The sequence below is a fragment of the Typha angustifolia genome, chromosome 7 (assembly GCF_048772165.1).
Source record: "Typha angustifolia cultivar Huaian chromosome 7, ASM4877216v1, whole genome shotgun sequence".
Classification (NCBI taxonomy): domain Eukaryota; kingdom Viridiplantae; phylum Streptophyta; class Magnoliopsida; order Poales; family Typhaceae; genus Typha; species Typha angustifolia.
In genome coordinates, this window is record NC_133245.1 from 11,267,929 (window position 1) to 11,283,821 (window position 15,893).

Below are 15,893 nucleotides of genomic sequence, written 5' to 3' on the forward strand. Positions count from 1 at the left end.
ATTATAATTAGGTTATAAATACTGTGATTTTTGCGGAACTAGCATCCACAATATTTAAAAATATAGGGTAAAACCCTCGTGTTACGTGTATACGGAAGACCAAAGACTTGGTGTGTCGAATTATGACCTTGTGAAGTAATACGACAATTGACGTTGACCTGCTAGAATATTGAAATGATCCCTCCTAATCCCCCACCCCCTTCTACTTCCTACTCTCTTCCACGCCCACACAAACTATTCTCAGAGTTCTGATCTCAAACATCTCATTTGCAGTCTTGCCGCCCAAGCAATGCTCGCGAAATGGCTCCACCGCATCCCCCTTGACTCCACCTTCGCTCTCGTCTCCCTCATCCTCCTTGGCCGACTCCAGATTACCTATTGCCAAGCTGGCGGCGGCCGCATCCCGCCGTCGGATGACGTGTTGCAAGCCGTGCAAGATGAGCTCGCCACCATCACCGATTTCTTCGCGAATGACATTGCCAACCAGTTCAGCTCCTGTATCAGAGACCCGTATGTTGCCTTGCTACTTAATTTTTGGGTCAATTGGATTTTGATTCGATTGTAGGATGTATATGGTGTATTTCTGTTTGTTTGTTTTTTTTTTTCTCTGTGGGTCATAGGAAGAAAGATTGGAATGACGCGTTCAATTTCTCGTCGGACTTGGGCTTTGTGAGCAATTGTATCCTGCAAACGAATGGTATGATTGTTCATTCTTTTGGTCATTCTGTTACTTGGAAATTGATGATTCTCTTTGCTTATCTGAAATTAGGAGGACTAGGCAGTGTTGTGATATGTGCATAGAAAGATAATTACGAACTTGTATGTGTTTAGTCTCTTGCATTTTAATTTGGAGATATTGTAACTTGGCAAATTTCTTTTGGATAGTTAATTTATTTGCTCAGAAAGGATTAACAAAGCAAAGATTAGACACCATTGAAGCGTGATATCAAGATTAGATAGTTCCATGATGAAAAAGCGTTGCATACATGAAGGAAGGTTGACATAGTCAATCATATTGATATCCACCATGCATCACCTTTTCTTATGTAGAGCATTCTTTCTTTGTGCGTGGACCCAAACTTATCAGTGATACTTTTGTTGTTTATCCAAATTAAGAGGCAAAGGAAATTTTGTTACAATGATGAGGAAGTCAAGATTAGAACTTAAATACTTATATACCTGGCACTGGATTCAAGTATAGCGATTGACATATGACATTTATTATTGCAGAATTTAGTTTGTACTTTGCAGTAGGAGATAGTTTTCATGTATACATCTCATGCGCTGCCGGTTGTAGCATGGTGACTTGGAAATGATTGATGATATAAGAGATATCATAACTTTGTTTGCTTTCTGTACTTTATATATTGGTAGGATTTCCAACTGGAACAATATCTGGTTTGTATTTTATCTTGTAAAGGAAAAGAGCACGTGGCGGTTTACAAGTATCTGTCTTCTTATTTGCCTTACTTGATCTCACATGTATTTGGCATGAAACAACAGGGGACCTTATCACACGTTTGTGCACAAAAGCGGAAATTAAGTTCTACCTCAACAGTTTATACAGTAACAAGGAGATTACTTTTTTCAATCCTAACAAGAACTGTAATTTGACCTCATGGCTTCCTGGATGTGAGCCGGGATGGGCATGTCGTATTGGCCAAGATCAGAAAACTAGCCCCACAGATGCTGCGGACCATATGCCTTCCAGAACTATTGATTGTCGCACTTGTTGTGAGGGTTTTTTTTGTCCTCACAGTATTACTTGCATGATACGTGAGTATTTTAACATCTTGAGCTTCTTCTTTTTCTTTTCCTGTCTGTTTCTTTCTTTCATTTTCTTCTTCAATGATGTCTAAAATCTAAATAACTTTACCTTGGTTCCTAAGTTAATAATCTGTAGTCATTACTTGTGGAACAGCAATTCAATGCTATGTTCTGTAACTGCTAGCTACAGTTGCATAAGTGTACAATGACAAAAACTTCATTAGTCCTTGATTAATGAACCTAAAAAATCCCTCAAATTCTATCTGAGAATAGACACCTAGAAGTACTGTACTGGATTGGTGGCCTTTTTATGTATGACAGCATCAGTATGTGATAAAATAATATCTTCCTGCAAATTTAATTTTTAATTAAACTGAAACTCAATGTCTCAGTATGCTTATCCGGGTGTAACATCCTTTAACTAATTAACTTGCTAATAGATTGCATGGTGATAATGCATTTTCCAATAATGTTTTTACATCTAGAATTCAAAACTGTATCATTGATAATAATAGGAACTTAACATTATGGCAAAAAAAAAAAAAAAAAAAAAGGGAGAACAAATGGCTCGAGCACAACTAAAGGATGAGAATGCTCCAAAAGACCTAAAGATCTTTTACTTTGATTTGTCAACTTGACATCAATCCTCCAGATTTGCTGCCAAAGTTCCAACTAAAGCAAAATTAGATAATAGAGGTACATGATAAGAATTCTAAGGCCATTTGGCTGGTAGAGTAATCCATCTCCGAGATTGCAGCTTAGGTCATCCAGCCAAGAGAAATTCCCCGTAGAATCCTTTAAAAAAGGAATAGTCTAGTTGAGGGAATGCAATCACCAGAAATTCATGTCACATTTAATTGTTGCTACTTCACTGTCTTATTTGATTAATTGTTACAAACTACTCAAATGTTAAGCTATCTGGAATATTCTGTTAATGCAAGGAGTGAAAATTTTAGCATTTAAAGGAAGCAACACACAGTGGAAATGGATGCGTCCATCTATATCCAACCATGGAGAAAAGGAAGGGTCCTTGATTTAATTCCTCCAATAAATTTTTGTTAAAAATCATCTAGTATCAGGTTCAGCATTTTGTAAGGAGTGGAAGATTTTAGGATTTAAATTAAGTAGCACACTTACTGTTAATGGATGCTTCCATCTATTTGGACCTTATCTCCAACCACAGAGGAAGGCCCTTAATTCAATCCCTTCCGATAAATTAATATTAGACTTCATCTGATATCAGGTACAAGTGTACAACTGACCATGTCATGATGAGAATTAATTCCTCTCAACCCCGTGGGAATTTCTAATGCTATCCTGGTATGGTTTCACTCAGTCCATTTCGATTCTATTTAGATTTTATAGATACAGATATATGAAATTAGTTTGTTATGACAAAGTGAATTATTATGAGTCTTATGACAACCTATAAATTATTTTGGAGACTAGATATCAAAAAATTTCGGTCATGATTCTCTCAACAATGGGCGAAATGAACTGTAATTATTCAAGGGAACCTTAAAATGTAATTTGGTCATTAAATAAATACATATTCTCATTGTTTTGAAAAGCGGTAATGGCGGCCACCTTGGTAGGCTGGTGCACCGGCCGCCTCGCAAAGTAGCAATGTGGCCTGCCAAAGGCAGGCAGGCAGGCTGTACCGACACTCAAGAAGGGCCGCTTTGGTGCCTAGCAGCTCACTTTGTTGGTAGACATAGATCAAGTCGGTAGATGTGGGTCGGGTTGGTAGATGCGGGTAGGGTTCTGGCTAACTTAAGCAAAAAAAATTATGATAAATCTCTTTTCCTCTCTCACTCGATACTTCTATTCTGCCCTAAATCCATCTCCCACGATCCTTCTCTCTTGAGCGGCAGCTTTGGCAAGCGGCGGCAAGCCCTTGCTGCAGCGACAGCATGAGCGGCAGTGACAGCATTAGCAAGCCCTTGTCGTAGTCATTGCGGCGGCACTAGCGGCAGCGGCATGTCTTCGCTCCCTCTTTGACAACACTGAGATGCAGATCTCTCTCGCTCTCTTTGCTTCCCTCTTTTTCAAGCTTTTTTTTTTCTACGTTTCTAATTTTGCCCCTACTACAAATGGATGATAGGCTGACATTTGAGAGTAGTATTGAAGGGTAGTATGGAGATTTTTTAATTTTCTAGTTTTCTAGAATCTTAGTAATTGTTAAAGGAGAAAAAAAGATTAGTTATAATTCTAAATTTTTAGCTACTTGCAATCTTAGTGTTAATTTTTAGCTATATTAATAGATATTATATATCATATATAATTATTTTTAATTTTTTTATATATTAAAAATACTACACCGCCTTGTTGTCTATCTTGGCGCCCGTATTCTGCCTAGGTGCTAAGCGGTGGGGTGAGTGCCCGCAATCCACGGCCGCTTTTCAATACATTGCATATTCTTCTATCATTCTCTCGAGGGTCAGCATTTATCAAGCATAAGTATTACTTGTCAACTTATTCTTTGCGTGTCCCATGAATATCTAATGAAGTTATGGAGGATGAAAATCTAGTAGATCTTATATAGTTTTTGGCTTAGGCTTATAGTTTTATCTCCATTTTTTTTCTGGGGTACTGTAGCAAAGTACTGTACCATCGATTACTGTAGGGTCAGGTGCCGACAAATATTTTAGTTTTGTTTTTGAAGGAGGCTTAAGTAGTTTAGACTGGGGTTTGTTTAAATTATCCGAAGAGTCTTATTAGATTAAAAGTTTGTTTCAGATTAGAGTTTTCCTATAGAAGGCTATTAGAGGCTCAAACATGTAATGAAAAGATGATGAATTTGTAAAAAGAAGTTTCTTTTGTCCAAGTGTTCCATGTTATCTACTTATCTCTCTTTCTTTCTCCTTACCTATTACCTCTCTCTAAAAGATTACTCTCTTATTCTCCTCATCTTCTTCTTTTTCTTGTCTCTTTATATTATTATGAACTGATCTCAGCTACTCGATCAACCTCGGATGAGGGGAAGCAGTTTGTGCAGTCGGAGGAAAAAACCTATTAAATATTTTCTAGTAGTCAAAAAAATTACAAAACCAGATGGATTCGTTCCGTATCTTCCTGATCGACATTGTTGATATTCATGCCTTTTGCAGATTCAAATTGTAGCTAGGGTGAAAAGAGGCAGAGTTACAGTGGTAGTGAAGATGACAGGTGGTGGTGATGATGGTAGTGATGGAATGGTTGCACGAGGTGCTGTTGGGTGAAGGAAGAGGAGGGAGAAGGTGGTCGGGATCCTAAGAAAGACGGAGGGTTCGACAGTCGATGGAGGCTAGGGGTAATCAACGTCAAGGTGGCACATGGCTACGATTTGAGTGAGGAGAGAGAAGATTTAGAATAGAGGAAGAAAAAATGTTTAACTCAATACTCATCGATCATTCCAATAAGGTTGTTTTCCACATATTAAGATACTAACCTAAACAAGCAAAATAAACAAATGATAAACTTAAAAACTGTGCATTCTAATCGAGCACGTTCGAACAGGGTTGCATTCGAATAGACGAACGTATGTAGACATCCCCACGTTCGAATACGATAGCCAGAATTTTTATTTTTTAAGAAAATTAAGAAACCAAAATATAAAAGGGATCCATAGGACGTATTCATACACGAGATGACCCAGTGTGGTTCGAATGACATGATATATTAGAAGGTCAGCCAGTAGGACTCCTACTTTGTCCTACATCAAGTTCAGTTTGATTTTAGATAGATTATATATTGTATTGCTAAATGCTAACTCACCAATAAGGATATTAGAGAATGATGGGCTTTATATTTTATATTCTAACACTATTGAAAATTTTTGATAGGCCTAGAAAATAGTCTTAACTTAAAACAGGTGGAGGTTGATAATTTAAACAACATATTGGCCTACTAGGATTCTAACACAAAACCTTTCATTTGATACCATGCTAACTCACCAACTGTAAAAGCATATTATATTAGAGAACAATGGTTTTTATATTTTATATTCTAACATGTATAAATATGTTTCTAGCTTTTTGCTAGGAAGATGGCAGTATGAAAATACTGTTTTGCCCTTTGTGGCAAGTGCCAAAACTAAAGATGGATGGAAACCTAAATTTCTGTCCGAGAGTCAACTATGTGAAGATTACAATTCCATAGAAGCAATAGTTAATGTCTATGGTAATTATGTCTGAATCAACTAGTAAGGACTTCAACAGATGCACTCAAACCTGGTAAAAGTGTTATTGGAGATTCGTAGGGTCACTACAGAAAATGACAGTCAACCAAAAGGACATCAAGTGTCGTCAAAAAGGGAAAAGATACTGTGCTTCCATGATTATTGGAGGATATCAAGTTCTTGTATGATAACTAATCAGATACAGAAGAAATCAATCACTAAAGAAACAAAGTCTAACAAACTAGTTCAGCATGGCTTGGCTGGTTAATCTAAGTGCTTAGGTTACCAGCAACTGTATTTGCAGTTAAGATCATGATAAAGTCAAAGCTAGAAGAATATGTGACTAGAGGACTGTGAACTTGATATAGTATTAAGAGTTTCCCTAGTTATCATAGGGTTCCTAATCTTGAAGGTTTTGTAATTTAGGAGTTTCTTATTCTCAAAGGTTTCCTAATTCTAATAGGATTCTTAATCTCAAAGTATTCCCTACGTAGGTTTCCTATTTCCAAGGTTCTTAGTAATGATTTCATGTTTGGGAACGACTGCTCAAAAAAAGGAGATATATCAATCGTGTCAGCTGCTATATCGACCATTGGTTGTGAATTAACCGTAAACACAAAATTTTAATTTTACGTTCATGCATTTTATATGTGGAACACATCATAGGTTGAATCTACCCTGAATCGAACTTGAGACATCAATTATTGGTATCCTAATTAAGGTTAAGTATTGGTATCAATATCAGTCATTGAAAATAATGATATGTATTGACGGTATTGATCATATCGATCATTTTAGTTTCAGACTCTTTTTAAACTACTTAAATTCTAAAAAATGATATAAAGCATAGAAACATCTTTGAAGTTCAGGAAAATAAAGAGAATAAAATTTGGATTACTCATATAAGATAGTAATAACATTATACAAAGATTGGAAATACTAAGAACAATATTGAGTTTGCATACATTTAGTAAATACATGCATTTAGTAAATACATGTGTTCATCACTATCATCACATCTACCGCAAAGATGGTAGAAAGCCTCCTGTAGATGAGGCTAACAATCATCTTTGTATCAGAGGTGAGCATAGTTGTGTTAAAGGAAAACTATAATATGGTGGAGTGAAAAGAAAATAACAACAAAAAAAAAAAAGAAAAAATAGGAAGAAAACATAAAATGTGGCTCTCAAGAGATCAATAATTAATGTCTTAAGTTGCATAAAAGAAAAATAATTCAAAATTTTATAATTTTGATATGACCAACAAGGATTGCCTTGCCGTTGGTACGACGCATGCTGATGCATGTCATGACTTGGATGGCTAAGAAGAAAGAGGAGAAAAAAATGAAATAAGAGGTGAAGAAGAGAAAGAAGAGAGAGAAAGGAGAGAGAGAGAGAGAGGGAGACTACATACCGCACCACCGTCGTTGTTGTCATTTCCTTGCCTTCGCTCCTCTGTCGCTCATCTTTGCCTTGCTGTCCCCTAGCATCGGGAGGAAGTCTTTTGATTGGCACTTGCCATGCCAATAGTGTATTGGCACATCGCAAGAGAGGTACCACATGACACCCCTCCTCTCGTCTTGCAGCATTGGCTCGCCGTCGCCGTCACTCTTGCCATCATTATTGCTTTTCGCATGCCCTAGCCCAAGAAGAAAGAAGTTGATAGAAGTGGGTCGAATAAAAACGACCCGCTTTTCTGATCTAACAAAAATTTTAGATCATCTGCTATTTAGGTTAGGTTGACAATGTAGATCTTTGTTGTTTCGACCCATTTGAGTCATCTTCATTCAACCATCCTTATGTCGGCCGATACACATCGATCAATACGATGGATACTTGACTGATACGTTCAATACTGGGCTGTAAACAAGGAAAAATTAGTTTATGTTATGATCTCAAATCGGTAAGGGCTGATACTGATATGTAATCAATTGTTGACTTTCCCTTTCTCTCTCTCTCTCTTTTCTTTAGGGTTGTTAAAAAACGTGTGGGCTCGTGGGCTCGAGTTGTTTAGAGCTCGGCTCGAGCTCTAAATGAGCATAGCCAAGCTGATATTTTGGGCTCGAATGTATTATTGAGCCAACTTGAGTTGGAGCTAGCTCGCTTAAGTTTGGCTCGATTAGGCTTGGCACTATAGCAATATATATATATATTATGTTTCTTTAATGACAGCTTGTGACCCACTACCATATGAAGACAACAAAATTCATGTCAGCTTTGATGACCTGAAATGTGATACACTTAGTTAGGATCTTTTCTTATTACATTAGTTGTTTATTATTTTATTACTGTGGGCGGAGTGGTCTTATAACACCGCCTACCATAGCAGTATTGGTATGACTCCATTTGAGGTGGCGTATGGATGCGCGGCTCCGCCTACCATAGCAGTTTTCTGTACATATTCGATAAATCATAGGGCTCGATTTATAAATAATGAATATGTAGGGTGTAAACCATAATTATATTATAAAGCAGGGTGTTACATACAAATTTCTCTATAAAATACCCTCTATCCATTTAAATCAAGTCCACTGGTAGAGTTGATCAAAATATGTTAAGCCCAAAAGTGAGGGTAGTATTAGAATATAAAAGATAAAAACCATCGTTTTTTAATAACTTAAGTTTTTAAAATAGTTGATGAGCTAATATGATATTAGAGCAGGAGGACTTGAGCTCAAATCTCGTCAAACCTACATTGTCATTTAAATATAGGAAAACTCCTACCCATTTAAGTCAAGTATACTAATTGGGCTGACAAAATATCTTAAGCTCAAAAGAGAGGGTAGTGTTAGAATTTAAAAAATAAAAACCACTGTTCTCTAATAATTTAAGCTTTTAGAGTAGTTAGGTGAGTTATTAGCAAAGAAACAATTGTTGTGAGTTATTAGCAAAGAAACAATTGTTCAAGCCTTTAAGGAACTTTAAGACCTAGTAGTCTTAAGAGTTAAGATTGCTTCTACTAGTACATGGCTCAATCATCTTGAATTGTTCTTTCATGTTTCTTGTTCAGTATTTTTCTGTAGCTATCATGATACTGTAATTCTATGTTCAACACCATCCCAACTTGGACAAATTTCTGATGAAAGAGTGTAACTTTTCACAATGACAAGGTAGCTGCACATTATGGTTACCTGTAGTTATCCTCTAATTAATAAGAGCTTTTTCCAATATCACCTGTATAAATAGTTTGCTGATACTTTTGTTCTAAAGTTTCTGCACAACCAGATGCATAATTGTTTCTTCTTGTCTGTAAGCATCAATTGAACACTCGAGTATCACACACACTTCCCTCAATCTGGTCTTAACTTACTTCTTATATTTTCTTACTAATGAAGCTTGTCCCTTGGGTGCTTACTGTCCCCTTTCAAAGATAAATGGAAGTACTGGAGTTTGTGACCCGTAAGACGAGTTCTTCCTGGCTCTATTTTTTATATTAAATTTTCTTGTTGAGTATAGCACTCCTCACGACTCAAGTTATTTTTGGGGAATAATATTTCAGATACAATTATCAGCTACCTCCCGGAAGCTTGAACCATACATGTGGTGGTGCAGATATCTGGGCTGGTATCGATAAAAGCAGAGAAATATTCTGTCCAGCGGGTTACTATTGTCCAAGCACAATCCAGAAGATTTCCTGTAGTAGTGGGTATTGCTCTATCCTATCCATAGTATGTTTTACTGTGAATACTAGGTCTCTCATGATTGACTTAATTTTCAATTAGAATTATGAACTTGTTTGAATTATTTCCCTTATGATACTTTTCAAAGTTATTGATTTACTGTTGCTTCTATTGCATTTTCCAGACACTATTGCAGGCTGGGTTCCACCGCTGAGAATAGTAAGTTTTCCTCTACACTTTTCCTGGTTTACCATTTCAAGTATCTTGAATCAAGGATTGAGTCACTATACTAGTAAGATATTGGCATGACACATGCTGATCGATTTAAGGCAGCACAAATTAATACAACCCCATGCAAACCAGACCCTTTACAATTTCAATAACTGTGTGAAGAACTGGCACACATGGGTCAGTATGGATTAAGGCCTGCTTGATAGTGATAGGCATGCCTTCATACCCTTGACACAGGAGAGTATCCGGATCCAGATATTTGTTGCTGCTAGTAAGTCACTTGCATCTTAGCAATATGGTCAGCCTCCTACTTATATACTTGATGATTTAATATAACATGAGAAACAAATATCATGAGTTATAATATATATTTAATACATAGAATAGCAAGCTAACATGATAGCAAAAAAAAAAAAAAAAAAAAAAAGAATGAGAGGAATATTGCACTTTATCTTTCTGTGGTTTGATCCAATTGCAAGAAACCCCCGTAGGCCAGTACTTTCAACTTAAGCATTTAACACCCCTATAGTTTGGACCAAAGTACAATTATTACTTTTTTCATCATACTTGACAATATTAATTATCGACCAATTTTCCTACCATAAGACTAATTTATACGACGAAAGTACCCCTACGCCAAAATGAAAATACTATTCACTCGTGATGTATTACATAGGGGCAAATTTGTCATTTCTCTTTTTGCTACGAACCAGATTTAGAAAGATCTGGACGTAATAAAATTATGATATTTTTTTGGATTGTAGCTTCGTGAGTTAGGATTCTAATGGCTTTGGTTTCACGTGAAACGGAAGTTGGGGTAAACAGTTAAAAATAAAACAGTGAAAGAAAGTTTGAACAAGACAAAAGTGAAAAAATCTAACATTGCGGTGGTCATTGGATTAATTTACTTTTACGAAAATAAATGACTATGATTAATTTACTTTTACTCTTAGATTATTTTACTCTTACTCCTAAGATAAACTCAATACTAAAATAATTTTTCAATGTTTGGATATTTGAATGATTAAATAAAGCAGCCTAACTCCTCTATATATAGATGTCAAGTACAATGAGTTATAGTAGGATTAGTCCAAAAGGATTAGACGACTTGAACTAGGATTTATTTTAAAAGTTTACATAACTTAATTGGACTTATCTTAAAGGTTTACTTGACTTAATTAGACTTACCGTAAAGACTTACTTGAGTTAATTAAACTTATCTTATGTGCTTATATGACTTAATCGGACTTTCCTTAAGGGTTTATATAAATATGAATCAATTAAAGTATAAATAGACTCGATCTATCAAGCTCATTATCCTTGTGATATGATCTAACTTGACTTGGCTTATATCACTTTTTGTTAACAGGAGACTAACAGTTGCACTCTAGTCCAAAACATCTCAGGATTAAGAGTTTAAAGTGAAAGTACATGGGGGGTTCATACAATTGGGTTAAACCATAGGGGCGTAAAGTGTAATTTTCAAAAAAGAAGGAATATGACAACTAATCATACCAGGGATCCCAAAATTGGCCAATCTCGAGTCGGATCGGTCGATCCGGATCGGGATCGGCCATAACCAATCTCTATAAGATTGGTTTTAGTCCGGTTTCGGGCAGTATCGACTGGTATCGGCCTGTTCTGGCCGTATTGGCTGAAAACCACAATATCGGCTGAAATTAATTTTTTTTAAGATTCAGGTTGAACTTAAAATATATTTAACCTAGGAGAAATTAATAATTGATGTCATCAATTACTTTCTTTTTAAATTTTTAATTTTTACTCTCTATCTCTCATCAACACTCTTTTCTCATTCTCACACTTCACCGAATTCATTTGGTGGCCGTTTCGGTGAGCCCCTTTGACTAGTTCACACTTTAGTAAATTTGGATGAGTTTTATTTTTTATTTTTTTTCTTTCTTTCTCACCTACTTTTTAACTCCTCTTTTTTTACTGCTATAGAACAACAGAGAAGAGATATCTCTCTCTTCATGTTGTTCTACAGTAATAATTTACGAGTATAAATATTTGTTTAATTCAAGTCGAAATCTATTATAGTTTTAAGTGAATATTTTCTTTAGTTTTTAAAGTTCATATGTGACTTATTTTTATTTCTTAATTTTTTGTTATTTTTTATAAATTTTTAGAAATATTTCTGCATTATTATTTAAAATTTTACATAATTAAAAATAGTCCGATCCGATATGAGCAACTGATAAGGCTGATACTGCTGATACATATCATTTTTTTTTTAACGGTTGATCCCGATCCCAATATCGAGTTTCGGGACCTTGAATCATACATCTGATAAAACTTGATTCAATCAACAGGCAACAAATTCGTAAGTTGGTTTCAAAAGTTTAATAATGCCAAACACTAAAAGAGAGATTAGCCAAGTGTTTGCTTCTTGTTATGAGAAGAGCAATCGTGCATTCTTTGTTATTGATAGATTAATATATACATCATATAAGATATGTTATCTCTTAGGCATAGTATAAGGATACACAAATACATCCCCCTTCCCCAAACTCAAAGTGTATCAAATGTAAAGAGTTTGCTAATAAGATACTTAAGACGAGGAGGATGTGATTTGGTGAAAAATTAGCTATTTGCTCAGTAGATGATATATGAAGAAGGCTGATAGTGCTAGCTAGAAATTGATATTGAGAAAAATGAGCATCCACCTCAATATGCTTGGTCTGCTAATGAAATATTGGATTGCTTGCAATATATATAGCACTTATGTTATCACAATAAAGAGTAGTAGGTGCAAAAGTTGATACACATGTGTCACTTTACAATTGTTATTACATGGCTCTATAGTCTGCTTTAGTGCTAGAGAGTGTGATAACATATTGTTTCTTGCTGCACTAGGAGATAAGGCTTGAAACAAACAGAGTATATTAGTAAAGCAACGAGTAGTAGGATATCCAATCCAATCAAGATTAGAATGACCACAAAGCATAAGAGATGAGTTTGTAGACATCCCTCACACATATCTGAAAATCTAAAAAAGTGCTGAATAATGAACAGATCTAGAAGTTGCTGAAATTGAAATTATGCTGACGACATGCAAGAAAGCTAGTCTGGTTGATACAAAAAAACCTCAAGCTGACTAACGTTGCTTGTATCTGATTGGATCTATTGGCTGCACCCTTTACAAGACGAAGCTTCAAAGAAGTTCAAGAGGTATATCAATTTTTCTATCATCGGATATCATAGGGATACTTATGTTGCGATATAAGTATGCTTCTCTCGCCTTGAGCAATCTCAAAACTTAAGAAAATAATATAAAAGGACCTAAATCCTTCATAAAAAACTGTTATGATAAGTGTTTCTGTAGAGATCTAATAGCAATTAAATAATCACCGGTAATAATCATATCATCTACATTGGTAGGAGAATGATCCACCTACGGTGATGACTCTTCAAACATAGAGTAGCCTACGGTGATGACTCTTAACATAACTAGCTCCAATGACTGCTCGGATGAAATTGCTCAAACCAAGTATGAGGTGCTTGCTTGAGTCTATAAATAGGTCAGCAGAGGCTCCAAATATGAATGGAAGGAACAAATAAACTATGCAGAGGTTTCATATACTTTCTCAAATAGATCACTATAAAGAAACACATTCATCACATCCATTTGGAACAAAGGCCATCGTCGAACTATAACAACTACAAAAAGAGTATGAACAATAGTCATACGGGCAATGAGAGCAATGCTTCCTCATAGTCAATGCCATACTCTTGAGTAAAACCCCTAGCATCAAGATGAGTTTAGTCCCGATGAATAGTACCACCAAACCATTCGTTTGATCTTGAAAATTCTTTTGCAGCTAATGGGCTCATTACGACTCGGTAGGGAACAATCTCCCATGTTTGAGTACGCTCAAAAGCTTGAAAGCCATAGCATGCTGCCACTTAGGATAAACAACAACCTCTTGATAAGAACTAGCTTACAATTTGCACGAAGAGCTTTCGAAAAAGTAAGAAACTTAGAAGAATAGCCGGCAACATTAACATATCTCTGAGGAGAGCGATGCTTGCGCTGTGATCTGCAAGGACTATTGATCATGCAAGAATTAATATTGGATGAATGCATGATCTCTTTGGAACGTAGACAGTATGTCACCAGTCCAGTTCTTTCAATAATTTCAAAATGCCCATAAAAACGAGCGACTAATTTCTTGTTTGCTAGCACTTGCACCAACGTCTATTGATACAGCTGCAACTGAGGTATACCCAGTCTCCCACTTGAAACTCTAACTCTCGTCGATGCTTGTCCTGTTGAACTTTTTTATTCAATTACGAGCAACCACCAAGTTGTCTTCCAAAAGCTGTAGAATCTCATCACAGCTTTTCAGCTCCTGATCAACCAATGCCACCCTTGTAGAGCCATACTTATAGTGATGCACAGTCGGTGGTGGTCTACCATACACCCGCTCAAAGAGGGTCCTCTGGGATGCTGATTGATAGGATATATCATACCTCTGCCCAAGATAGGCACTTTGCCTGCTACATCGATTGCATCCTTGCAAAAAATTGCGAAAAAGTCCATAAACAACGATTTAGGACTTTGGTCTGCAAGTGGTACTCATTTTTTAATTTGATCTCCTGCAAACAAATATATTCCTGCTAGAAGCTGCTAACAAACACCGTGTCTTTGTCTGAGATGATTGTTTATGGCACCCTATGCAAATGGATAACCTCCTTAGCAAATGCCTTCGCAATTGACTTAGCAGAGTACAGGTGTCTTAAAGTCACAAAGTGTTCGTACTTGGATAGCCGATCAACCACCACAAAATTGACGGAATACCCATCAATAAAATCCACTGGGATATCCTCCTAAATACAATGTGGGATTGACAAGGGTTGTAACAATCCTGTAGGTTGCTGCACCTCGTATTAATTCCTTTAGCAAATATCAAAGGCCTGAATATACCAACAAACATGCTCCAATATCCCTTTCCAACAGAAATTCTGCACTGGCCACTTATACCCACAACACTCCGTAATGTCTCGTCGTGGCCGTATCATGGTACTTATGTAGCAAATTCTGGTTTTGATGAAAGTCTGGTGGCAACACCAAATGTCCTTGGAACCATAAATCTAGATCCACTAATTGAAACCCATCCAATCGTCCTCCACTTGCACGAACCTGTTCGGGAGGCTCATCTAGTTGGGAACTGTCGCATACAACTACTTGCAACCTCTCTAACCTGGTAAGATGGAGTCCAGAGACCTCCTCTAGTTTGGCCACTAAGGAGTGCATATCAACCAAACCTTCTGAAGTCTGGTCCTGCTTCACTGCGGGATCTCCGTCATATCGACGATTGTCTCCACCCATCAGCACGATAAAGCATTTGTTGCATTGTTATCACTTCCTAGTCGATATTTGATTCTATAATCATATACCCACAACTTGATTATCCAATGCTATTGATTCTTGGTCAACACCTTCTGTTCTAGAAGATGTTCAAGATTATGGTGGTCGGCTCACACGATAAACTGTTGGCCTATTAAATAACAATGCCTCTTTTCCACTGCCTGGATGATAGCCATCAGCTCCTCATCTCTAGAACATCCTTGTCCACGTTTGACTTAGTATGCGATTAGTCAACCTCCCTTCATTAATACCATCGATGCCAATCGCCCGAAGCATCTACCTTTATCACAAACGGTTCCTCAAAATCTGGTTGTAGTCATCGCCTTTTTTAGTGTCTCAAATGCCTGGTGGTACTGCTGAACATGTACGAGCTCCTTCTAATGGGAAAATCCAATTCAATGAGGATTTGGTTCATCTCACACGTACCCGTCATGGATCCCTGCATTTTTATGTTCTATAGATTTGTATGTGGGAATCAAGATATTATACATAATGCCTCTGTCAACCATTGAAACCCATCCTTCCGCAGTAATTTAGTCAAGGGTGCTACTATCTTTTCCTAGATATGTACGGACTTGTGGTAGTAACTTGTCAACCATAGAAACCCCTGCAGCTTATGGATATTCTGTGGTGTCGGCTACTCCAACATACATTTGATCTTACTTGGGTCAGCCACTCGACCTTTACTTCCTCAACTAAAATAATGTGACCTAGGTGCTCCACTTCTA

The 15,893-nt window shown here is 36.7% G+C and overlaps 1 protein-coding gene across 2 annotated transcripts in view; it reads left to right on the forward strand.

Annotated features, from left to right (window-relative positions):
- Positions 1–205: 205 nt before the first annotated feature.
- The window catches only part of LOC140762540 (ABC transporter G family member 28-like), a 79,692-nt gene continuing 64,004 nt past the window's right edge, over positions 206–15,893 (forward strand). For both annotated transcript variants that reach the window (XM_073100414.1, XM_073100413.1), the window contains exons 1-6: positions 206–510; positions 621–697; positions 1,504–1,776; positions 9,261–9,324; positions 9,425–9,571; positions 9,730–9,764. In XM_073100414.1, coding sequence (XP_072956515.1) covers positions 290–510; positions 621–697; positions 1,504–1,776; positions 9,261–9,324; positions 9,425–9,571; positions 9,730–9,764 — 817 coding nt within the window. In that variant the 5' untranslated portion in view covers positions 206–289. The remainder of the gene's footprint in view (positions 511–620; positions 698–1,503; positions 1,777–9,260; positions 9,325–9,424; positions 9,572–9,729; positions 9,765–15,893) is intronic.